The 27884-nt window shown below is 37.0% G+C and overlaps 1 protein-coding gene across 1 annotated transcript in view; it reads right to left on the reverse strand.

The window, feature by feature from the left end:
* Positions 1-27884, reverse strand: part of ZNF407 (zinc finger protein 407) — a 431185-nt gene that overhangs the window by 251489 nt on the left and 151812 nt on the right. Inside the window, exon 4 of the mRNA XM_003788395.3 lies at positions 13226-13300. Coding sequence (XP_003788443.1) covers positions 13226-13300 — 75 coding nt within the window. The remainder of the gene's footprint in view (positions 1-13225; positions 13301-27884) is intronic.

The following is a 27884-nucleotide window of genomic DNA, read 5'->3' on the forward strand; positions in this document are numbered from 1 at the left end:
GAGAGAAAACAATTGTAAAGCAGATCAGAGATAAACTAGCTTTTAAACTTCTACCTTAAGTAGAAGGTAGGAGAAAGTCATCTCTAACTGAAAGTCACAACTGGCAGCTGTCATCTTTCCTTAAAATGACTCAGTTGCCTAAGACAGAGCTAATCAAGATTTCTTTCTCAAACAACGCTGAGCCTGATCAAATATTCCTAATGAGTGGGGTGGAGCTGGTGCCTGGTGTTGGCATTTCTTCCTGTGCATAAGGGTGAATCTCCTCTAGGGTGAAAAATGTGCCGACTCACATCCCCCTCCTTGAAGAAATGCTTCCCAACAACATGGTCAGCTGATGTTCTCTCCACTGTCAACTTTACATTGTACAAAGAAAAACACTTTGCAAAATAAAATACCAAATCACATTCTTCTCGTCATAAAAGTGAGTTAAACAGCCACTCAAGCAATTTTGCCACTGATATTTCAATAAGTTTTTACCATAAAGAATAATGATACCTTAACAAATACCATTTTTGTTGAAAATCAGACTTTTTCCATTCATAATGTTACCCAACAAGAGAATCATCTTTTCAAATTCAATAGTTTTCTCCTCGGTGGCACCTATAGCTCAGTGGATAAGGCACTGGCCTCATATACCAAGGGTGGTGGGTTCTAACTCAGCCCAGTCAAACTGCAACAAAAAATAGAAAGTCAGTGCAGCAGGTGCCTGTAATCCCAGCTACTCGGCAGTCTGAGGCAAGAGAATCACCTAAGCCCAGGAGTCGGAGGTTGCTGTAAGCTGTGACGCCACAGCACTCTACCAAGGTCGAGAAAGTGAGATTCTGTCTCTAAAAAATAATAAGAATAATAATAAATTTTCCTTTGCTTATTGGGATAGTTTTTGTACTAGCTAGAGGACTAAATAAAAATTTCAAATTCACCTTTTCTTTGTTTACATATTATGCACACGGTACAGGTCATTTTAATGTAAAAAATAATGGTCTCTCCTCAAGGCACAAAACTGCCTTGTTTGTATTTATTCATTCCACCAGACCATAAAACTAGAACATTACGTTCCAGATTTTAATTTATCCCAACTTTGTACTTTCAGCTAACAACAATTACATCCTTAGATTTCTTTCTTTCTTTCTTTCTTTCTTTCTTTCTTTTTAACATCAACTCCAGCAGTTGGATTTTTTTGAATAAAACGTTTTGTTTTTAATCACTTCAGTCATATTACATACACAAGACAAACAGCCCAATTAAGACAATGCTAAGATTTGCACACAGGTTTCCTCGCCAGCTATGTTAAAAGCTCTGATGAAGAACTCGGAACATGCCTGACTCAAACCTGAACTTCCACAAAAACTTAAAACATGCATGTCAGTATCAACAATATTATGAGTTTCAAATCTGAAAACATCAATAGCTTACTGTACAAATAAAAGAGGAGGTTGTGCAAGAGAAATTTTCTTTAATCTGATGAAGACTGTAGCTGCAGTGGGAAAAGGAGAACTCCACAATCATCTCAGTCTTGGAACCTTCTTCCAGCTTCAAGCAGAACTGCCCGGTTTTACACGGTTATGTTCCATGTAAACTGCTTTAAATTTGTTTTTATCTAATCTAACAGGAACAGAGTTAATGCTAAGAAAATCAGAAATAAAGAAATTAGTTCGAAACTAAATAATGACAATATTTTCATATCGTATCTCTCAAGCACATTGACACTGCAGTACTTTCATATACTGTTATCATGGGTACTAATAGCAAATTAATAAGCACTGGGGTCACTGGGGTCATTTAAAATTTTTCCTACTCTTCAAAATCTTATTATCATATTAACAATATAAGATTTTTTTAAAGGCAACAGCATAAATTTTAAGAGTCATTATTCAGAAATAAGTCTGCTATTACCTAGTTGCCAAAAATATATGGCACATCCATATTACATAATTATACATATAAAGTGAGAAAAAGACATTCTGAACACTACAAGGTACTATGAGGATGAAAGGGGAAATATCATTTTAATTAACTTCAAAGAAAATTTGGTCTAATTTAAAAAAAAATTCATATGCATATTCTGCTGAATTTGCTGTTTCCCATAGTTCTTTAATTTACCAGATTAACATGAAAAAGGGAAACCAGTATTATTTAGACTTTAGCAACTAAAAACTTCTAGAACGTTTTCATCTAAAAATGAATACTTTTAAAATTATAAAATGCTGTACCTTTTTATGTACTTTTACAACAATAAATTCATGTCAGCTTCACCAAAAACTGTCTCCAAAAAACTGCTGGCCTCAGCACCACACATGAGAAGGCCACTGTCACTCCAAGGACCACGCACGTGGGGTGAACTCATTAGGTAGCAATAGCATACAAAGTTATGTGAAACTATGCTAGTTTGAAATACCTTTTATGTACTGTGTCTGTAAATCATGAATTAGATGATATAAGTAAAAATCCATCTTGCAAAAGAAAAAGCACAATGAAGATTTTAATATCTTAAATCAATCAACCTTTTTTTAAGAAAAAAAGCTCAGCTAAGGAGGAAAAGCTGAGGATCAGGGCCTCAAGAAATTAACTATCTAGTCCTAAAATGGCAGGGGCCCTTTTAAAAGGAGAACAAGAATGAATATCCTAAGTAGTAAGAAGTGATTATTTAGAATGGAAATCCAGGGAAAGTGTAACAGAGTGAGATAAAATCTGAGCCTTGCAAAGAAAATACACGCTGAATCAGCCTCACCTACTGGACATGTGGCTTTCAGCAGGGCAGTGAGTGAAAAGACGACAGTGTCTGCTGAGGCATCTTCTCTCTGACCCACCTGCGTCTACATTACCACACCATGCTCTCTAGGCAAGCACTGCTTACAAAACAGGAAAAAGCAGGAGTAAGTTAAAACTCAATAGAAATGGTTGTTTCCATGAAGAGCAGATCTTTACATTGACCCTATATGCTAGAAATATTTCTAAATAAAATTAGGTTGACTGATATGAGATTAACAACATTTGACTGTTTTTAACCTGCTAAAAGGTCAATTTTATATGCTTCACCTGAGGAGGTGCTAATACCTTAGCAAATATCAGTGTGACGACTCTTTTGAAGGCACATAACAGAAATCTCAGACAGACTTTTTGTAAAACCTGAGGACGACCTCAAGATGGAGAAGTCTCACACAGAATAGCAACAGCTGCTTGTCTGCTCTCACGAGTACCAGGTGAGAAAACAGCAGTGTCAATGGAGAAGCCCTTTGTTCTAAACCCACGATTTATCAGTCATGGAGGTCAGAAAACACTTCATTTTTCCTATCATAGCACTGTAATATAATGAAATACAAACATCTTGTTTCTCATATGTTAAAATGGGAGATCAAATTGTCTTGAAGCAACTTGACAAAAATGACTTTAGAAAGGTTCTATTTCCTGAAAATACCTTAGGAAAATTTTTAATTTGGACTTTTTATAAGCAACTACCAAGACATCATGAATATAAAGAACTGCTCACAAAAAGTCAGTGCTGTATAATGAAACTGTATCAAAGTTGGTAATTAAGCATAATTGAAGGCTGCAGTGAACATATAGGCCTTTGTTCTCTTTAATTCTGGCACTGACTGGGAATTAAAGATAAGAGCTTAAGGCATATTTTAGTCAGAGTCCAGATGTATAAGCCCCAATGTTCTAAAAGTAATTTAAGTGACATAAAAGAAGAGAATGGCCAAAAATATTCTAGATGCCAGCTGGGGGAAAACACCTATATTCTTAAAAAACTAAAAACAGCAGATATTCATATACCTCAAACATGAGTGAACTACTAGAATCCATGGTAGCAGGGGGAAAAAATCCTTAAAAAATGTATCTGTCACACCAAACAACAATGTATATACACAAAGCAACTGGAACAACCATATTAGAAAAGGTATACCTCAGTATGTCTACAAAATTCAATTTTATCCTGTATCTGTGTACTTATCAAAGAGGCAGCAATAGAATAAGGTAATTATCACTGCAGTTAGGATTATCAGAGTACTAAGTCATGAGCTCCTGGTCTAATCACTCATTGAACTAGCACTGGATGACATCATTATAACGCATGCAGTATTATTATAGTCTTTGGAATTTCTTTCTTGGGAATCAGAAGTGACTGGATAAAGGAATTTCTAATTTAAACAACATTCATTTATTTACCCTTTATTCTCTATAATGTTCCGTAGGAATGTGACACGAGCAAGAAGATCAATCAGAGGCAGAATAAACAGGAATAAGGACTCAAGAGAAGACAGAAGTCTCCGCTGGGGACTTAACTATACGATTTGGACTGGTAAGCTGGACAGGGGAAACTCTGGATGAACACATGGAGGACAGGGAGAACAAACACAGAATAAAGGGAAAGGAGAAGGCTGATAGGAAAATAAGGGAAAAAAATTATCTGACAAAATAAAACAGATGATTAAAAGGCTTACACACAGGCTGGATCTGCAACGTGAATTTGAGGAAAAAGAAACTGAACTAGTGGCCAGGGGAGAGAAGGAACTAGGTAGTAACCCAGGAAATGGAGGGGGAGTTCAATAGCAAAGGTCCCAGAAACGAGGCTAACCCGCCAGCCTACATGTGTCCCCAAACTCTCCACGTGGTCAGAGTTCCAGTTCCCCCAGTGTCCTCACCCTCCCTGGCTACCTCTGCGTGCAGAGGGGCAGATCATCTATGCAGGTTCCAACCCGGCTCACTCTCACCTAAACAAAATATTCTCATTGGTTTCCATTTCCGAGAAACACACACACACACACACACACACACACACACACACACATATCCCTGGGATCAACATTCTTTCCCTTAGACTACGCTCCCCAACCGATGCGCCCTGACCACTGAGCACCAGCCCTCTCCCAAACACACCCTGGATAGCACTGTGTTTTGTTTTCATCTGCCTTACCCCTCACAAAACCCCTTCTTCTGTATGTGTGTCTTCTCTCTGCCCTTACCCTTTGCCCATTAACCCCAAATCTAAGTAGTGAGGACACAGGCTGTGCCATCTTCAAATATTATGTGCCATTTAAGTTTTGGAACATAGTAGTTAGTTGCTGGAACCAATGTTTATGGAAAGAATAAATTAGTGAATAAACAAGATGCCCACATTGCCATCCCCCACAAAACACCTTAAGCAGGACTATTTCCTCTTATAAAAAGTTCACATATTATGAATAAATATATAATAACCAATATTATCCAAAAATAAGAATCTTACAACATCCATGTTATTTACAGAATACACAGAAAAAAATCTCTATATTGTGACATACGCTACTAACATTTAAAATCTCACTATCTCTAAAATGAGATTTATTTATTTATTATTATTATTTTAGAAGAATCTCCCTCTGTTGCCCTGGGTAGAGTGCCATGAATTCATTATAGCTCATGACAACCTCAAACCTTTGGGTTCAAACATCCTCTTGCCTCAGTATCCAAAGTAGCTGGGACTATAGGTATCTGCCATTATAGCCAGCTAGTTTTTTCTATTTTTAGTAGGGACAGAGTCTCACTTTAGCTTAGGCTAGTCTTATACTCCTGAGCTCAAGCAATCCACCTTCCTTGGCCTCCCAGAATGCTGAGATTATAGTGAGCCACTGCGCCTGGCCAAGAATTTCTTTTGAAGTAGTAAACAGGGCCAGGCGTGGTGGTTGCTGAGGCAGGCAGTTCACTTGAGCTTAGGAGTTTGACATCAGCCTAAGCAAGAGTGAGACCCTGTCTCTACTAAAAATGAAAAACTGAGACAAGAGGATCAGTTGAGCCTAAGAGTTGAGGTTGTTGTGAGCTACAGTACTGTGGCACTCTATCAGGGGTGAAAAAGTGAGACTGTATCTACAAAAAAAGGGGGGGGGTAGTAAACAAGAATTTTTTCAATATCACCAAAATACACTAAAAGAAGTAGCATTTTTGATACAGCTAAAGAGCAAGTACTCTGATAGAAAAAACAAGGCTCCTCCCTTCTTTCTCTGGAGAGCACTTATTACCTGTGTTCAATCCGCAAACTTTAGGAATATTCATTCTTTAAAATTACAGTAATTTTGAGAAGTAAAACACATTATTGAAGTGCTATATAGAAATGCACAAAATTTTCATACAAGATGGCAAAGACAATCAAAAAATATCTGAAATAGGGCTGTACAATGACCAACATAATGCCACAAACCAAATGGCTAAAGACATACGTACTTCCAGAAAAATACTGACTTGACTTTAAAAAAATTCCTATTGTAAAACTGCCTTTGAATTATGTAAGCTTTGATTTATGTGAGGTTGTTAAAATATACTGCTGACATAAAATGGGACTTCCCCATAGGGCAAAAAAGATAAAACTGGAAATAACTGTAGTAAATAAAACTCACTCCCTGAAGTCCATCCTGCTTGCTAGAGATGGATCACGATTTTGGCCCTGAGCTTCCCAGCAGTAAACATAAAGAGGAAAACTCAATTATATACATGATTCACTAGTACCAATGACTAAAATGACAAATTTAAACAGAAAAGCACAACTTTTCCTGGAATAAAGACCAGACAGAAATCACTCTCCTGAGTCTTATCAGAAAGATATGACATATTTTCATGAACAGCATCCTAAATACCATCTTGTAATAAAGACATGAAGTTTATAAGGTTACAACTTAAAATATTCTTAAATGTAAATCATGGTCATAATTGTGTGTAAAAACAGTAAAGTCAATTTTAATGAAGGAAAAAACCAAGAACAAGGCAGTGAAGGAAAGCAGCTCCCCGGCAATGGGACTAACTAAAGGATAAAACTGAACCCACGTTAAGAAATAAATGGAAACAACACCCATCGACCCATGAATGGATTAATGAAACTGAGGCGTGTATACACCATAGGGTACTATTCAGCCATCAGTAAAGATGGAGACTGTACATCTGTTGTGTTTACCTGGATGGAGCTGAAACATATTCTTCTCAGTAAACTATCTTAAGAATGGAAAAAAAATCCAATACACTCAATATTAATATGAAACCAATATATAAATAATTACAGGTCCACATGAACAATAAAACACAAATATAGCAAAGGGAGGAGAGAAGAGAGAAAAGGGAGAGTAGAGAGGGAGGGAGGGTGGCTGGCAGGATCCCACCGAACATGCACAGTGCCAGGGTGTTCAGCTGCCCCGGGTGAGGGCGCTTCTACAACTTGAACTTTACCTTGAAAGTGAGAACAACATAACCTAAAAATTTGTACCTCACATTAATTTGAAATTAAAATTAAAAAAAGAAAAGAATGGAAACAGTATGTATCCTGGGCATCAAAGCAAATTATCTGACAAATCCATGGCATCCAGATATTCCATGTAGCTGTTACTGCTCAACTGATACAGGAGCATGACGGACGCTGTCTGGCGAGAGGTGAGGAGCCAGGGAGGACAGCAGCTGAAGCGCTGGCTCTCCACTCCCCAGCAGACAAACCATGGGAACCACCCATAATCACAAAGTTCTACACCACACTTACTTTTGTAAACTTTATCCCAGGAAACTTAAAAACAGAAGACAGAAACTACCCCTATCAGTAATGAGACTTTGGTGACAAAGCAATCATAAAATATGCAAATTACCAATGTAATTTACAAATGCTTGCTAGATCCAGGGAAGTAACTTTGGTGGAAAATGTATAGTTACCTCCCTATATCCTTTAATAAATTATTGATTTAAGCTAGTAAAACATATAAATAAATTTTCTAGAAATAATAACCCTGGTTTTAGATGAATTGATAGGACTCCTATCTACCTTTCCATGTTGAAAGGATTCCCTAGCAGGGCCATCTCCCTAATTAAATTACCTCCTACTTTTTCATAATAAAACCATGTCACATGGTTATAAGATATTATTTATATTTAACTATTTACAGAAGGAGAAATTGGGAAAAAATGGAGGAAAGAGAATTACCAGTGCATGCAAAAGCAATATTAATTCATTAAAATATAACAACCTCTCCACTCATTAAAATAAGCAAAAAAAAAAAAAAAGGAAAGAATTGACATGTTTTCCCTCCAATTTAGCCTGTGTTATTTCTTGTATAAAGATTGTTTTATTTCAGAATAATAGGGAGTACATGTTTTAAATACTTTGTTTTTGTACAGATTGTGTGAAAGTTATACCCTTCACGCACATAACGTGTACTGTACCCAACAAGAGTGAATTTGCCCATCCTCTCTTCTCCCCTCCTCCCCCAGCTTGATTTCATTGAGATTTATTTCCATACGTGCACTTAAGTGGTGACTGATAGTTCCAATTTGGTATTGAGGACTTATGTTTGATTCTCTATTCTTGTGATATTTCACTTAGGGCAGGCATCCTCAAACTACGGCCCGCAGGCCACATGCGGCTGGCCGAGGACATTTATCTGGCCCGCCAGGTGTTTTTGCCGCTGCTGCCTGTCCTGCTTAGCAGCCGACTCGTCCCGGGGCCCACAGTCCAGCCCTCCAACAGTCTGAGGGACAGTGAACTGGCCCCCTGTTTAAAAAGTTTGAGGACCCCTGACTTAGCGGAATGGTTTCTAGTTCTCTCCAGGTTGTCCAAAAAGATACGAGACTCTTTCACGGCACAGTATACCCCACAGTATGCACACACTGCATTGTATCAATCCGTGTGGCTATGGGAGGGCAGTGGGTTGTCTCCATGTCTTTACAATTATGAACTGCACTGCTATAAACAATTGAGTGCAGGTGTCTTTTTTATAAAACGACCCTTTTCCTTTGCGTATACATCCAGCAGTGGGAGTATGGGATCCAATGGTGGGTCTTACAGTTCATTGAGGTATCTCCATACAGTTTTCCATGGGGGTAGTACTAGCCTGCAGTCCCATCAACAGTGTGCTAGAGTTCCTTTCTCTCCACAGTCACACCAGCATCAGTTGTTTGGGGAATTTATAAGACAAATCTTTCTCCTTCTTTTATTTATTCTTTTTTAAATGGAAAGGAGCCCATAGATAGTTATTTTTCCTAAATTGGCTCTCACGGGGAAAAAAATGAAAGGAAAAAGATAGGTAATATGGACAGAAGGGAAGAAATGAGAGTGGAAGAGTAAGTTGAAGCTGTGGCTGGTGATGGGGACACACAGCAACTGAAAAGTCCTACAAAGTGCACTCCAGAAAGACGCCGCAGGGGCCTATCAGGGGGAACTAAGTATCTCAGAGCAACCATGACACTCCCCTGTTTCACGTCAATGATAAAATGAAAAGCAGTATTTACCTAACAGAAACTCACTATGAAATAGTGAGGAAAACTTTTTATCCTTTAAAAAATAAAATACATGCAACAAGAGCAACTCAGATGAAGGTAAGTTATTTCTTCAAATGGACACTCAAGTGACAAGTGTGCCTTCACAGGAGTCAAATCAAACGCTGAGAACAGAATCTCTCCTGACAAGATAAACTTTATTCTTATTATATACCACATTATTCAGGATTTCTTTAAGTGGATTATTTCTCTCAAAGTAACCTTGATTGAGGTTCAAAAACAACTGTGCACGTCCATGTCCACGTCCATGGACATGTGCTTTCCCAGAATGTTCGTGTTTGGGATGTTTTCATGTTCCATGATGAAGCCTGTATCTAAACTTGAAAAACAAAAAGCAACGATGCTTCTATGCAATTTTAACCTTTTTGAAAAAAGAGAGAAAAGGAAGGAGACTTACACAGGCATGTGCTATAATAGTAGCTTAAAACAAATCTGAACAAGTGGCAGCGCTGCCAGGGTTTCCTTTCCACAAGGAGATTAGGTGGGGGAAAGATTTTATTTATCAATAAGATCAAAGATACTGTTAAAAGAAAGATAGTTAACCCCAAATCCCAAATGTCTGATAAAAGGGGAGAGGTCAGCACAAATTTCAGAGCTCAGTAATCCTAAAGGGGCCTGGGAGAAATCTCATACCACCTAGGCAAAAATAGTGACTAGCCCTGAGCAGGTCCCAGAGGCCTAAACACCCAACAGCTCTGCTCACAGTAACAGGCTGCCTGGGAATAAGAACCTTTATAGACCCCTCCAAAAATGCTTTGATCTGGACATTCACTAGTAAAAACACAGGTACATTTATTTCCTTGTTTCTAAAATTACTTAACACTTATACTTCATGATGCACTCATCTAATTTAAAATCTGTTACTGGCAAAGTGGTTTTCTGAGTGTATCAGCCTTTGGGAGACGTTGCCAGTACAGATATGTCCTAATGGTATCCCCGACACTGCAAAAGCAATGTATCAGATGAGAAAATCTAAGAGAATCATTTCCTCCTCCTCCTATTTACACAGTCATTCAAAGCCCAGCTGATTTCCAGGCACTGAACTACAAAATGCCATCCATTTCCATTGTAATATGCACCTGGCTTTCACAGAAGATATACTTAGCATGGCTGTTCCAATTGTGATAATTGTGGATAAGCTCATTCGCTAGATTACTATTAGCAAATTCAAAGAGTTATATAGATACTTTGGCTTACTTATAATAAAAGAGAATTACTCATTTAAAATAGGGAATACTTTACAATGAACTTGCAAATTAATTGGACTTTATTATTTTAGAATGTGAATTGAACGTGGTTATATTTAGTTGTTTGTATTTAAGTGTATAAGGCTTTAGAAATAACTGTAATATACTATCTTAAAATAATTTAATGCAAACTTGGTATAAAAATAGCATGTTCTTACACAAGCCATCACTCAGGCATTCATAGAGTCTCAAAGAAAATATTTGGAATTATTTAGTTTTCTGTTTCTAATGATAGTCACACCAACAAAATTTAGTGGTTCATCAAACATTATAGTACAAGTATATGAATTTATTTTTAATAAATTATCATTTTTGCATATATCAGTCAAAGCACAAAGCCTAAATACTTGCAAGCAAAATGCATTATTAATTTAATTGTCACAGCCTATTTAGCTAACTTCTATTACTATTTGCTAATAATATGCAATGCATTAGAGAACAAAATCAAATTCAAAACATTAAAAAAACTGATTATATTGTCCTAGAGAAATTAAAATATAGCAAGCTTGCAAAAGAATAGCCAAGGCATTAATTTTTTAAATAGGTAAGAAAAATGTTTTACTTAATGTAGAGAACAGTAACGCCCTGACCGATGGTTCAGCATGCTGATAAAGGGCTTCTTTGCTTATTAAAACCAAGCAGGAGAGGCAAATGGGAGAGGAGCCTTGGTATTTGTTATGCTACTTTATGCCACTTCAATCTTGGTCTTCTCCACCTATGAGTATATTGAAAATTATGCCGCTGCTGAAGTCCTGGTATTCTAATTCAGTATTTCTATGCAGTAAGTGAGAGCCTCACATAGAGGGTTTTTTAACAGGAGAAATAATTCAATTAAAGAAATTTGGTTTAGATGAACATAGCAACTTGGAATGCTTGAACATAATAATCCAGAAGATGGTTGCATTTTCCTATTTGAGATTTTTTAAACTGATTTTTGGACAAAAATAACACTACTGTATGAGAAAAGCTTGCCATGTCACAGAGGGCACAAAGAAAATGTTTCACTTGCCTCCTTTTGAGTCTCCCTTTATGTATTTGAAAATGAAATGAGTGAAAGAAATGCATAGAGGGGGCAAAAAAAAAATGCCTAAGAGTAAACCTGTGATTTTCAAATTCATAAGATATAGAGGGTATTTAGTATTTTAAGGAGCTTAACAGATAAATACATAGAGAAAGGTGATTTTGCACTGATATGAAACATATCTTCAAATTTTTTAAATTCCTAAATAAAAGGCAAAATGACTTATTTGATTTCAAAATGAATGCTATTTAAAAGAATAACTGGGAAATGTTTTTGCTTTTATTTATCTGATCCAGATTGTTTTTGTTCAAATTTATTTGAGATTAGAATCAGAAAAATAACAGTTCCATCATTTACTGTTGAAATATTGAATAAATTATTGAAATTTCATGACTTTCAATCCTTAGATCTATAAAACTGGAATAATTATGTGAAACCAACAGGAATATAATTAAAAATATGTTTTGTTTCTACTTAACACGTATGAAACACAACGTTGGCAAGTATCAAATTATTATTTTAAAAAGAACAGAATGCTTTTCATTTCAAGAGAAATGGACCATGGCATAGACAATACCTACATTTTGACGGCAATCATTAAGTACAATGTTACTGGTAAAAGTACAGGAAACCAAAAGTATGGGTAAACAGAGGCATAGCCAACATCCCATTATTTGACACAGTTAGTTAATGTTTGGACTGCCAAGTTAAGGAAAATAATATGCCTCCAGTAGAAAACTTAAATTCCTCAACAGAGAAAACTCTGGTAAGAGCAATTAAAAAACATTTTTAAAGACAATTAAACATTTGCAAATATAGCTGAAGAGGCCTCAGGCTTAAGAGTAATACAAAATATTGCATCATTGTTGACATTTTAAAGCTTCCTTTAAAATGCTATTAAAAAAAAACTAAAGTTTCTGGGAATATCTATAAAACATTTCATACTATCCAGAAGGACTTGAGGAGAACCACAAATCTAACCTGTCTTTAAGGAAGGTGACAGTGCTTAAACTAACTCTGAGTGAGCTGCGCATTTTACAGATTTAAAATTTCAGAAGTAGCCATGCTCACCTGGTAACTGACATTGCTATGTTTCAGTGCACCTAATATAATTAAGTCTAAGTGATGAAGCTAATTATGATACAGAAGCAAGAAAAAAGAAAACCTGGCAGCTGACGACATAATAATTGTAGTGTTATTTTTCATGAAATGGCAACTGCAGTATTATTTAAATGATGACACAAGATATACTTTTTTTGATATTAGAATGTGTAAGTCTATAGTAAAAAGCCAAAAATATTATTTGAAAGCCTCAAAGTAAAAATAGAGGGGAAGAAAAATCCCCAAAATTTAGTTTTAGATATTTGTTTTAGTGCATTCTAATGCATTCAAGAAGTCAATTTCTCCCATTTTAACTCTTCTACTGTTACAAGGTTGTTTTAAAAATTTAAAGTCCCCCAAATCCTTTCAAAAATTACTAGATTAGAATTCTTTTAATTAAAATATGATATTAAATTTCTGCAGAAGGATGTCATAAAATCTGATATTCAATCAGAGGATACCACAAATGCAAAAATCATGATCTGATTTGATAAAAATTCTACAGGTCATGTCATTAAAGCCAAAAATGAAAATGTAATCATATTTTAGATGAAATAAAATAAATAAAAATTACCTTTCTTTTGGGGTGCCAACTCCATGTTTGCCTAGTAGGTGAGTATTTAAGTGCTTCTTCATTACAAAGGCAACCCTAAAAAATAAATAAAAGTAATTATAGAACTAAAACTTGACTCTCTGATAGAAATTTGCACAAAAAGTATGTAAGGGTAATAAACATGTATCTAACAGGAAATGTACCAGATCTGACAGTAAAATGCACATGTGGCATCATAATGCCACTCTCGCTAAACAAAAGATTGCAGACAGGACTGAATACCCTGTGATGACGCAAAGCAGAAGAAATAACTGCATCTACACCGGGGGGCTCGGTTTTGACTTGGGTAGACTAACAGTGACCAAAGATCAAAACAATAATGATGGTTCTTTAGTCACTGTCTTCACCGCAGTTAGTTAGACAGATAAAGCAACACTGAGTCTAACACCCAGTGCCCCTGGCTGATCTCACACTTCAATCATGAAATAAATTTGAGAAAATGTCATTTTATTAAATATTTAAAGGACTATAAAAAAGAAAATGAATAGCTTTGACAAAGCTTCCTTAAAAACATAGTAATAATTTGTTGGGGTTTTTTTAACAGGTTTTCAAAAATAGTATAAATGCTTGCAGTATCTGAAGATCACACACACAAAAAGCAAACAAAAAGTATTACCTGACATAGTATCTTACTTTACACACAAATCAGCTGACTAAATTCAATTGTGTTGACATAAATATGAAGTGGACAGGGCTCAGCAGGCAGTACGTGAGCACCACTCCCCACTGAACACGGGGCAACATCAATTCAATTACATCATGGGATTATTTAAAACAATTTAGATCTCATTCAGAAGCACTGAACTAAAAATGGCTCTCTTAATAAGTGGAAAAGAAATTTTACTGTTATAACTTTCAGTGTAAAAGGGCTTGCAAACATTTTTGTTAATTATGTATTACAGCTGTCCTTCATAAAGTTAATTACTAATAGCTGAAAGGCAACAGAATCTATTTGCATATGTACATGAAAGGCATGACATATGCAAAAATATGATTTTAATTAGCATTCTATGATATGAAGGGCTACAAATCAAATTGGCATGTTATAAGATTCTTAACATTAAACAGTGAATTCATCTGGACATGTTTGCACAAATGGGCAATGTAAGAATGTAAAGTATTGTAGCCTCACAGAAGAGACCTGTGACAAAAGCCAAGAACAAAATAATTTCTAAGAATGTGAATGCTGTTCTATTCTTGTGTATTATTTTTAGTTTTTCACACAGTGTTATGGAACCTCAGTTTCAAGGCCAAAATCGCTGTGACTTCATTATTCAAATAAAGCACTTATCTACACTGAAAACAACGTTCCTTCTGTTATACACAGGGTAAGGACAACTATGGACGATGCCTGCTTTGCAACTATAAATGACTGGTCACACCACCAATCACGTGAAACAGAAAGGCAATTATCACATATAAAGTATCAAACTGGGATAATACTAAATGCTGAGCAAAAAATAACCACAAGATATTCTATATTTGTTTCTGGTTGATTTGAACAAAATAAATAACATTTTTCATTTCCTTACAGAAAGAATACAGTAATAACAACGGTCCATTTGAGTCGTAACTTCCCCACTGTCCTCCATTTCCCTATAATTAAAAAAGCATAAAGCTAATAGCAAAGAGCAAAGGTTAAAAACCCAAAGTTGCAAAGCACAGCTTATTTACACGACCAAGTATAATTTCAGAGACCTGAACTTAGAAACCACAGTGCAGTTTTTAATAGAAAAAATATTTTTATTAATTAAAATGTTTAAGTTTGAAGAACTGAAGCAAAAATGTTACATCACACAGGGAACAAACTGAGGTAGATGAGGAGGGAAGTGGCCGCCTGCTGGAACACCTGGACATCTGCTGCATGTTTCTGTTGCTGAACATTTAGAAGAAGAATTTTTTTTATTATAAAAAAATGGGAAAAGCTTATAAACATAGCTTGATTATATACAAATACAAACTATTAATATTTATTCATCCATAATTGGACTTGAAGTAAGTACCGATTTTTTAAATTTGGCTTACAGTGCAAGTAATATAACTGTCTCCATATCAACGGCAGCCAAAACATATAAACCAAACACAACTGCCTAACATGAAATTAGCAACCTATACTGAAAGTAATATTGCCAGCAACATGCGATTACTGAACGTCAATTCTTTTACTGCATGTAAAAATTATTGCTTTAACATTTTAAAGATAATTTTCTTTAAAAAATTATAGTGTAGATACTAGAAGAAAAAAAAATCCTCAATCTGAAAAGCTAATCAATAGAAAAGCCTTGAGCCCAATAAATACTCCTTCCTTTCTATTTTCATTCCCCGTCTGAACACATTGATTCCTCACTTCCTATGGGCTGTCGGGGCTGGGTGGGGCGGGGAGGAGGGTTCTGCCCTTTTGGTGGAGTCACACTGAGGAAGTCAGGCCTTCAGAGCTTTCAGTCTCTGCCCTGCTGCTGGCTGACAGGGTAAAGTGGCACTAAGCCCGGACTCGCTCTGCACTGATACTACTAATCGCTCAGGCCTGCACTTAACTCACATATTGACTAAGGATCTATTATTATGCAAGGAATAGTTCTAGGGAGCAGTAGTGTGCAGGTGAACAAAACAAGTAAAAGTCTCTGCCCTCAGAAAGTGTTAAAACTAGTGAGGGAGACAGATAACAAGGGGAAAACAAAGTAAAACAAATAGCACTCTAACCAACATTAAAGGGTTAGGGGAAAAAAATTAAGTAAAGAAGGATATTAAAATATCACTGAGGGGGTGAAATTCTACATTGGGGTGGCTCGAAAATGTGACTTGCAGGTAAGGGGGTGAAAGTATCAGGCACACGATTTGCTGGGAGCGGTAAGCCCAGTAGGGGACCGGGAACCACAGACACCTGTAGGTGTAAACTCAGGGGCCTGCCTGCTCTTCCAGCTGTGAAATAGTAGCACAGCAGGATGAGCAGAGCCGCAGGAGGAGGCTGGGGCAGGTGACTCAGGTGGACAGTAACAACCTAGGCCACGACAGCTTAGTTTTCATTCCGAGTGAGCAGAAAGGCCACTTCAGGCATCTGAACAGAGAGTGACTTGTCTGACACACAGATTAACAGACTGCTCTGGTCATGATAATTGGGGGAAGGTGAGAGATAGTTATCAATTAACAGTCTCTTACAATAATCCAGACAAAGATGACAGAGACCTAGACCAAAAATACTAGCAGTGAAATAGACAACTGGCCAAAGCTGGGAAGTATGTTTGTAATTAAAGCTAAGTTCCATATGCAATAGACCTGGAGTCTGAACAAAAGAGATTGAAAAAAATGCCAGTTATGGGCCTGGGAAAAACTGAGTTGGTTTGAAGGAGATCAGTTTGGGACACACTCACTGAGAAAGGCTCTGAACACCCAGAGGCAAGTCAAACGGGAGGCTGACTCCACTGGCAAAGCGAGAGCCACCGCACTGGGGCTGCCCATCCCGCAAGAACACAGATAACTAACAAAGAATATTTTAAAAATGTGTTTGGATAACTTGAAAATTATCTATAATTGCCTGATACAGCATCACTTAAAATTGGTTTTAGTGTCGAAAGAGCAATAGGGTGGTAACATTTATATCCTAGGTACAGATTTCTACTTTCTAGTTTCAAAACTAATCCTTATTAACTTAGTATTTCAAAATAATTTTTGTATACTGTGTATCATACAGAAAAAAAAAATCTTCCAGGCCATTAGGTTTTATCATAGTAAAGTTATTTAAATTTGAAAGTCATGAAAGATGCTCTAACTTGTCCATAGAGTGACCTGTGAATAACACAAGTTTGAACCACACAGGTCCACTGATACCGGGATTTCTTTCCACCTCTGCCAAACTGACACAGGAAAACAAACTCCTGGCTTCCTCCTCCCCCTCGGCTCCCTCAACGTGCAGACAGCAAGGATGGAGACCTTTATGACGGTGCCCTGCCACGCAGTGAGGGGCAAATGCATTTTCCCCTCCTAACAACATTTCCTTTCTCTAGCTAGCTTCATTGTGACAATATAGCATTCAGTACATACAGTACGCCAAATACATGTGTTAATCAACTGTTTATAAGTAAGGCTGACAGTCAACAGTGGGATGTTAGTAGTTAACTTAGAGGAAATCAAAAGGTATACACAGATTTTCAGATGTGCACAGAGTTGACACCTCAACCCCCATGTTGTTCAAGGGCCAACTGTAAAATACCACACACACAGAGAAAGAGATGAGAAAAGCAACCAAAATCCAGAGCCATGACACATGGCCATCTCTCCAGTCACACCCACCATGTAGGTCAGAGTGCTAAATGCAGGGGCCAAAGGTCAGGTTTGCACAGACTGTGCTTCTCCTGTGCCACACGGTTATCCTATAGACGACTGTTCTGCAGGACGTTAGTTAATACACGTGGTACAAAATAAGGAGTGGAACGGAAATCCAAATAAGTTTGGACAAAAGTAGGTTAAAAGAGTAAAATGTTATAGACTTCTCCATCATGTGTAGGCTCGTGAGCACCGTGACTCCCAAGAAAGGGGCAGGAGATGTGCATGACACTTTCTGACTCTGCTGGGCCACTGGATGTGTTTGACATAGCAAACACACATGCTTCTGCTAGAACTGTGTCTTCAAGACACAACTGGAAAATGTCAGCTTTCACTACTATAACCCAATGTCATAGAATGGGTAATGTCAAAGAGATAGAAATTAGTGGCCCACCTTTCTGGAGGCTAGGGGGGCAAGGATCCAGGCTCCGACTCTTCTGTGTGTTATCTCATGGTATAAGGAGCAAACAGACTCCCTCAAGTCTCTTACATAAGGACATTAATCCATTCAGGAGGGCTCTGCCCTTCCAAAATAAACCCCTGAAGGCCTTACCTCTTAATACTATTTCACGTTGATTAGGTATCAATATGTGAACTCTGGAAGGACAAAACGTTCAGACCATGTTAATGCTGGTGTAGAGTCTGAGAATTATGCAATAGAGACATACGTAGGATTTGATTTATATGTTATAAATGTGCTAAAGAACTGTAAATAACTAACGGTACAGACTGTAGTCAGAGCTGAGATGAGGTGCTGAGTCTACTGGCCACCACGTGGGTAAGCCTGCACAAAGTCAGTCAAATCACACTAATCCCCTGCTTTGTAATTTACAGTAATACTTACCTCAGAAAGTTATAAAAAAAGAGATAATGAACATGTACTATTTTTAGCACAGTGTCTGTTACATCATCATTCAATAAATAACTCTTTTAGCAGTAAATATTATAGGAGAAATAAGACACAAGTTAAAAGGTAAAGGTTCTGTCAAAGAGCTATGTTGGAATAGACAAAACCTGCACAGGAACCATCAATGCTAACTTTTGTACCACAGGCACGTAACAAGCACTGAAATAGGAACTAATGGTACCAGGATAAGTCAAACAAAGTCTCTATATCCAAAGGGTTTTACTCCAAGGTTATGGACAAGATCCTAAGCAGATAATGTCATCATTACGCAGTAAGAAACAAAATACACATTTAAAAATAGGGCTGATGATATACTAAAAATTCTCATCACCATGCTCTGGAGTGTGAAAGGTTTCCCTGCTTTAAGAATATCAATTATCTTCTAATTTTGAGTACAAAATCAGAGCAAACAACTACAGTTCATCATTTTCTATCTGTGTGTATATGGATGCATATTCATAAGCAGGACAGTATATTCGTATGATAAATCCTATGTAGCTAAAATACAAAGCATAAACACAACATTAAATAATTCTCCAAAGAATGATTATAAACCATTTAAGGTCAAAATACATAAAAATATAAATAATGTGATTTGACTTTTGGAAAAAACATCATTTATCATTAAAAATGTACAGAACATTTTTGCTATTTTGTTTAATTATCTTTTTTATTATCAAAAAGTATTACCATTCTGAAATGACCTCAAATAAGGTTTTCATGCTATAGTTTCACATGTTAATTTCAACTTTAATGGCATACTTAAATAGATGAAATGTAGCTTTTCATATTATAACCAGTGCACGTATTTCCTGGGGATGAGACAGCAACAAAGGTCCCTGAAGGATATGTACACCCTATTCAAAGAAATCTTTGTTTGGTTACACTGCAAAGGGAGTACGGGCTCCAAACTAAGGGAAGGTTGTTTATCACCAGACTTCAATGTAGAAAGGTCATCAGATTTTCTGGGCAGATTCACTGTGATCACAAGGATCCTTCAGGAAGTGAAGAGGAAGACAAGGAATGAGTGAGTCAAAGAGACAAGCCAATAAAGCAGAGAGAGGCTGGGTGTGGCCAACAAGACAGAAACAGGTCACAAACAAGAATGTTGGTGCTCTCAGGAAAGTGGAATGAACCAGGAAAGAGATCTACCCTAAACCTCCTAAGGGAACACAGGCCTGATGACACCTTCATGTCAGCTTGGTGACTGTAAGACAATGTATTTGTGGGAAGTGACAAATAAGGAAGAGACTGTGTGATGACATCTGATCAGATTACCACTAACTGCACTTGCACTTGACATGATCAGATATTTGGTTACAAGAGCATCCATTCAGTCCAAGAAATAGTCAAAAATAATTTGAATAAATACCGGATGGCATGTATGTAATGCAGTTAAGCTTTGATCTACACATTTTATCCAACACAGTTTGGCCAGGACACTCTGACAAATACTGTGCTAACTTCTGAGCAGGTCAGAAGATGGGTGGGGAAGGAGCAGGTGGAAAAAATAGTAACTTTTCACTAAAAATCCTAGTAAGCAGAAAGGATTAATGCCTAATTTACAAAGTGTTGATAAATGGACAAAAAATGAAGAAACTTTAAAAGATTTTCTTACTTAATTTTTATGGTTAGGGTTTATTCTTTCATTTAACTTTATTTTTGTTCACTGTCTCTTAATTTTTTACTTTGAAAACATTAAGATTTAGACAAGTTGAAAAGGCAATCCATAAAATACGTGGATATTCTTCATGCAGATTCACTGTTAATGTTTTGTGACATTTTCTTGTTACACCTCTCCCTCTCTCCCAGTAGGAATGTATGTACTTTTTTTCTTTTTATCATGTCATCTGAAAGTAAGTTACTGAGACAGTATTTTTCCCCTAAGACTTCAGCACCCATCACCAAAGAAAGATATTCTTCTACCCCTGCACAAGATTACTCTTTAAAAAATTAGTATTGACTCTCTGTCTAAACCAGGTCTTCCCGAGACACGACGGTGCACTTGCTCCGTCTCCTTCTTCAACTTGATCTATCTGGAACTGTCCTCCTGCCTTGTTATTTGTACAATGACACAAATTCTAAGCAAGCACACTCACCACAATGTCACACATTCTAGGTGTAACTGATTGTTTCCTCATGATTTTGATTTAAATATTCCTGGGAAAAACACCACCTACATATGTTAGGTACTTCCAATTGCATAGCACCAAGATAAAAACAATGCAATTCTTAATTAAGTAATCTGTGGGTAACATTTTGGTATTATGTGAATATCCTATGCCCTAACAGCCTTGCCCCAGTGACTTGGGTACCCCTTAACCAATCTTGGCTCACTCGATTACTGGTTCCTTCTCCCGGACACGTGTTACCGGCATTCCTCCACAGAGCCCCTGACCACTCCCCGCCTGTCTGCCTCATGCTCTCTCACTCTCATGAGCACTTTACATGCACTCTTGGATTTTCATTTTTACGTCACATTTTATAACAAATTACCATAATCGTGCCTCCAAATTCTCAAACTATCCCAAAATTGGGTGTTGGAAACTCTTTAAAGCTGGCTGCTCTGTCTTTCCGATGTGACTCTCCTCAGGGTCTGGGCTCCTCCTCACCTCCTAGCACAGCCTCATGTCCCAGGCTCACCAGTCAGTGTCCCTGCAGCAGAGCTGGGATCAGCACTGGCTCCTCAGAGGAGGTAGTGGTATTTACACAGTAAGGCCTGGGTGCTGACTGTGATCACCACTATTCAAGTATCCCAGAGTCGAAGCCCTTTCAATGCACAAAGCTAGGAAATCAGAAAATGAACAGCTATGTGGTGGGCAGCAAAGAAGAAATTACACAGAGAAGCTCAACTGCAATGGGCGGGTTTAGAAAAGAGTGCTCATTACAACAATACTCTATTCTGAAATATTAGATAATAAATTTACAAACATATTTCTGTAAATAAATACATTGTATCTGTTCAAGGAGAATTTTACTCAAACAATTATTGCCATGACCCTCTCACACAGATGTGCTAATTTCTTTCTTTCTTACACTCTCCAGTGACTTGGCTGCTGATTCTTGTAAAGCGTTTCAGATAACTTCCTCCTCCTGCTCCTGCCAATTCACATTCTTCTTCTCATCCTCTAAGGGTCATATTTTTATTCACACACATTATTATTTCAAAGGTGTGGAATATAATTTACTTCCTGGGCTTTAAGCATAACCTCCTAGCGGGTGACTCTGAGATATATGTACCCACCGTGGGCCTTTCTAGAGCCCTTCTTCCTGTCTGAACCAACAATACCTTAAAACATGTCCAACACTCAGTCATCATCACGCCTCACTAATGATCTCCTGCAGAATTTCCGAATTCTATCAATTGTACCACTTTCCCAATTTAGTAATTTTGTCTTCTTTTTCATAAGTCATCAATGGCTTCTTCACAATTTTTCTCTTATCAAGATTTTACTATTCTGTTCATATTTTAATTAAACTAGTTCAATCCATTATGTCGGAGGGCTACTGCTTCAAGGTTACCTCCCTGCGACCTGTTCACATACCACTATCACACGATCTTCCTGCAAACATGGTCATACCACACTCAGCTCATAAACATTTTATAACTGCTTTCCGAATTGGATAAAGCACCAAATCCTGAGCAAGCAAATGACCATCTTCAATAGTCACTCTGAACTGGTTAGAAATTCTAATTGTTGGAAAAACAATCTGGAATGGTGGTAAAAAGGCTATATTCCAACTAAAAACTGGGAACAATGCAAATGTCCAACAGCAATGACACAATTATAGAATGTTACACATTGAGTGGAAGTACAGAAGACTGGTCAGATTTTAAAAGGACAGAAGACTGATAGATTTTAAAAGGACAAAAAGATCATACACGACATATTCTGTCTATACACATTTATTTTTGTATTCTGACACACACACATATAGGAACCAAAGGGAATACCACTCAAATTCACCATGACATGGTTTTAGTTAGGGATGATTTATATGCCTCGTATTTCTCCATAAAGTAAAATTTATAATTTAAAAAAGAAATAACATGATGCTTTCCAGTTTCCACAGCATTTTCGTGTTTCTGCAATAGCTTCCATGCATGTGCAAACACGCAGTCTAGGCGCTATCAGCTCACCTGAGAGGAAGGAGCTGAGGCTCAGAGGAGATAAGTGACCTTAACTTTCTCAAAAAAGTGTGGCAAAGGAGCTGACATGCACAATTAGGACGCACACCTGGTGACTTTCATGCTTTGCTCTTTCCATCACCCAACACCTACTATCTCCTTGAGATCATAGCCTTAACAAAAAATAAGAAAACAAGGCCAGGTGCAGTGGGAGCACTCTGGGAGGACCAAGAGGGTAGACTGCCTGAGCTTAAGAATTTGAGATCAGCATGAGCAACAGTGAGACCCATCTCTACTAAAAATAGAAAAACTAACGGGGTGTCATAGCTGAAACCCCAGCTACTCAGGAGGCTGAGGTAGAAGGACTGCTCCTGCTCAAGAGTTTAAGGTTGCTGTGAGCTATGATACCATAGCACTCTAACAAGGCAACAGAGTAAGACTCAGTTTCAAAAAAAAAACTACAGAAATTAATGTGTTCACAAATAAAATCATATTAGATAATTTTCTAAATAAGCATGCATTTCCCAAACTAATAAGTGACAAAATTAGTAATTGATAGAACAGAGAGGTTTTTTATTTTGAAGTCACTAGGATTAAGAAAATACAAGTAATATTTATTTTTTAATTATTATTATATATATATATTTTTAGAGACAGGGCCTCACTCTGTCACCCTTGGTTGAGTATCATGGTGTCACAGCTCACAGCAACCGCCAGCTCTTGGGTCTAGGCAATTCTCTTGCGTCAGCCTCCCGAGTAGCTGGGACTATAGGCACCTGCCACAATGCCTGGCTATTTTTGTTGTTGTTGTTGCAGTTTGGGCGGGGCTGGGTTTGAACCCACCACCCTTGGTATATGGGGCCGGTGCCCTACTCACTGAGCCACAGGTGTCACCCTACAAGTAATATTTAAATAGAAAATATATTTTATATGATAAAGAGAGGAACTCAAAAATTAATGACTTGTGAGGCAGGTCACATAAAAATAAAGATAATGCAATCAGTTAGCAAGAATAATTATGCTTAAAAATAAATATAAAGATGATTATTCCAAAAAGAATAGCCAACTGATATGGATGGCAGTGGTTTTATTATAAACAATACAAAGATAATTTTACCTTCAAAGTGTCAAACCAAGACAATAAAATGATCTTAGTTGAAATGTAAAATATGTTGGACAACATAAATGAAAGCCTACAAGAAGTATTAAAGACTCTTTTATACATACAATATGTAAAATGAAATACACATCTACCATCATTGAAAACAGATTCCGATTATATTGTTAATTATGACTTCAAGAAAGCATTCCATCCACCCTCTTCTCTTACCCATTAATGAGAATGTTAACCTAAATGAACAACACAGGAAAACCTGTAGTTCAAAGGTACTGAAATCTGTCAAAAATTTCCCAAGCAAATAAAGAGAGAGAGACAAAATGATTATATAAGATTTGTTTACTCCAAAACTCAGAAGTTAATGAGTGTTAGATAACACTTCCTAATTATATTTCTTAAGCTCTTTTACCAAACCATTGCTAGGCCAAAATAAAACGTCTTTCATTGTTTATCAAAAATGTGCTGAAACACTTCTTTTGAATGCTTTTGGTCATAATCACCACATAAATTCTACCATGTTCACATTTGAAACATTGTATTGTAATAGTATATAAAGCAACTTGCTTTCAAAACAAATTCTCAATGTCCCAACACTTAAAATATCCATAAATCCTTTAATAATTTATTGTTATTTTCCTAGATGGTTCTGATGTTCCTTGAAAATAAATGCGAATTTATTTAAAATCTCCATGAAGAAACAAAGGTTAGATAATTTTTCCTTATTCATAAGAAACAAAAACATTCTGGGGGAGTGGGATGGAAGAGACAGAGTCTCACTCTATTGCCCAGCTAGAATGCTATGGCCTCAGGCTACCTCTCAGCAACTTCAAACTCCTGGGTTTAGGCAATCCTCCTACCTCAGCCTCCTGAGTAGCTGGGACTACAGGCACCCACCACAACGTCTGATAGTTTTTCCATTTTTGGTAGAGATGGGGTCTGACTCTTGCTCAGGCTATTCTGGAAGTCCTGAGCTCAAGGGATCTGCCTGCCTCAGCCTCCCTGAGCGCTTGGACTATAGGCCCAAAAACTTTTCTTAAGTCTTGAACCTCCCCAATAAGCATTCTGTACACAGAAAACTAGCAGTATATTTTAGATACTATAAAACATTAGCTATAGCCCTCAGAAATACTCCTCAAAGAATCTGAGAAGCTATATTTCAAACACACACAAATACGCACTTAACCACAAGTTGTCAGATAAGAGCAAGCAAAGACATTCAAGAGGGGTAATGCTGCTTTAATTCAAGGGTTAATTCCATTGTCACTTAATGAGGGTCCATATCAAAATGTAATTATTACTATTCTCAGAGCTGTAAATAATACTATACCCCAAGACCTTAACAATACTCTACCAAATATTAACTACATTTTTAATAATGAAGAAAGCAATCACATATGAGAGTTGCTTGCTTTTGGGTTTGTTATTTTGAAGGGAGGGATTGCCGAGCTCTGCTAGGTGCTCCATGTGTACCAACTTATTCAGCCCACAACAGCCCACTGTACAGATAAAGGGCCCCTAGATTCAGTAACTTCCCAAAGGCGGCACAACTAGTAAATGGCAGAGTCAGGGTCCAAGGCCAAGCTGTGTCCTCAGAACACACAGATCACACTGGGAAGTAAATAGTCCTGCCTGTCCCTTTTAAAAATGATAATTCATGCATAGGCCCAATTTAGGATGTCTGCTACATTTTTTTAACCTAAAAAGTCATTTTTCTAAGTTAAATAAGGAAATCAATGATGGAAATGTATTTCATTTCTGAGTTTTTCATGCAGGTAGCAGCACACTGAGTATACTAAAATGAGGAAGTTTGCAGTCAAAACCCTGGGTCTAGTTTAGTTTCCACCAATTAACAGCAACATGGCCTGGGTTAAGACAGTAACCCAACATGGGAGATCAAATGAAATTAATAGTATCTGAATTGTTTTAAAAAATACAACAAATTTAGCAAACAACTGTACTAGTGATAAATTATAAAATGAGAATTACCATGAAATCCCCAAGAAGAAGAGTCAAAAGCAACTGTTAGATATGTTTATAAAAAGTTATGATGTTATATGAAAGTGTGAACTGAAAAGACATCGACTGTGAGCCACACTCCTTGAAAACTTTCCCACAGTTCAATAAGAAGCCCTTTGCATGGAGCTACCGCCGCTCTTCTGAAGGTAGTAACACAATGGTAATGTCAGATTTGCCCTAAGAATGGAAAGCGTTAACATGATCAACCGGAGTTTAAATACATATCCAAAGATAATACTGTGAATATAAAGTCATATGCAGGAAGAAGATAAAAATATCAATGAGGCAGGGCAGTGCCTGTGGCTCAAAAGAGTGAGGCACTGGCCCCATATGCCAGAGGTGGCAGGTTCAAACCCAGCCCTGGCCAAAAACTGCAAAAAAAAAAATATATATATATATTGCATATATATATTGCAATATATATATATATATTGCAAATATATATATATATATTTGCAATATATATATATATTTGCTCTGAGGCTCAGAGCAAAGCCAGGAAACAAAGGAATTTGGGCTGAATCTGGACCTTACCCATGACTGGACAAGGACTTTATATCCCTCTCCAGGGTTGCTATGAGATTAAATGAGGTGAAGTGCTGAGAGCAGTAAGCCCTCTAGAACTGTTAGACAGCTTTACGATGATGATGACAATGACCTCAGTGAATGTGACCACCATGACTCTGACTGAGAGGAAGACCACAGGGACAAGAGGAAGAATAGGACAGAGCACAGTGACTTAGAATAGAGGTAGTTAGCCGGACTTCATGCACCTCATTTTAATCCTTATATGATAGGAGATCTTCTTTATAGGGCCATGCAAAGATTTAAAATAAACAGTAATAAAATGTAGCATTTTAGTGATAGAATACTATGGTCAATTAATTAATGTTAATGGTCAATTAATTAATAAATGTTTAACATGGATTACCAGACATAAATCCATAATTGTAATAGATGTATACAACTGTATTACTAACCTCAACTTACAAATATGAAAATTCATTTATATTAGAATTAAATATAGCAATGGTTACAGAAAAATGTTATCTATACATTCATATGGTATATAGAAGTCTATAGTAAAAAGCCTAGGCATTTCAAGAAATGTACTATCAAACATTATTGCTATTAATAAATTATAACTGTTACTAGCCAAGCATATAATCCTGGTATTGTACTTATTGATTAAATGTGCAAGAACTAAAATTCATGAGGATGTTTATGTAAAGGAATAAAACACCAATCAATAAATCCACCCAAAAGGGGATTTTCACTTTCATATGTAATTTCTCTTCAAATTTCCTGTCGGATCTTTGATGCGGATGGACACCACCATCACATGTAAGGCAGCAGGTACCAATGGGCGGGCGACACCAACCTGATTCCAATCCAAAGAGGGATCCAAGAACGGTTGAGCCTACAGGGACATGATTGAACGCCCCTGAGCAGCAGTGTGGAAACGCCCACAAAGGAGATTGCCAGCGGGAAGTGCCAGGCTGCCGGATACAGCTGTTTCCAAGAGTAATGTGGGGCGCTTCTGGTTTAAAGGCAGTTTTAGAAAAGAAGACTTTTTAATTTATTGCTTCAAAATTATTAGGTAAACAGGGCTATCCAGGTTGCAATTTATGTGGAAATGAACTGAAGTTACTGGTCGTGTACATTCAGTGTGTTTATACAACCAACATATATTTAATTATTTTGAGTCAAAAAATGAGAATTCAAAACGATCTGATCTACATTTGAACACATTTAGCAGTGACATTCTATTATGAGACATGTACAGATAGACAGGTGCTCTGTATCTTGAACCAAGGGTTATACATAGTTAAGATAAATATCTTCCGTGAAATACAATCATGCAAATATTTAGAACACAATAGAATGCATTCAGTAAGGAAAGTTTACAGAACAGAATTTAATCTGTGTGTAGTGATCCAACAGGCATATGAAAACACACCCCACTTCAGGGAGGGAAGTTTGCATCGGCATCAGCTCCTGCTGTACTGGAGAGATGCACAAGGGTCAATCAACAAGTTCTGGTCAAATTACTTTCCTATAATAATTTCTAACAAAATAAACTAAGTGAACCAATTAAAGAAGAAAGATTCTAGAATTTTTTTTTTTTTTT

Source organism: Otolemur garnettii, unplaced genomic scaffold, assembly GCF_000181295.1.
Source record: "Otolemur garnettii isolate 467f Iridium unplaced genomic scaffold, OtoGar3 scaffold00027, whole genome shotgun sequence".
Classification (NCBI taxonomy): Eukaryota; Metazoa; Chordata; class Mammalia; order Primates; family Galagidae; genus Otolemur; species Otolemur garnettii.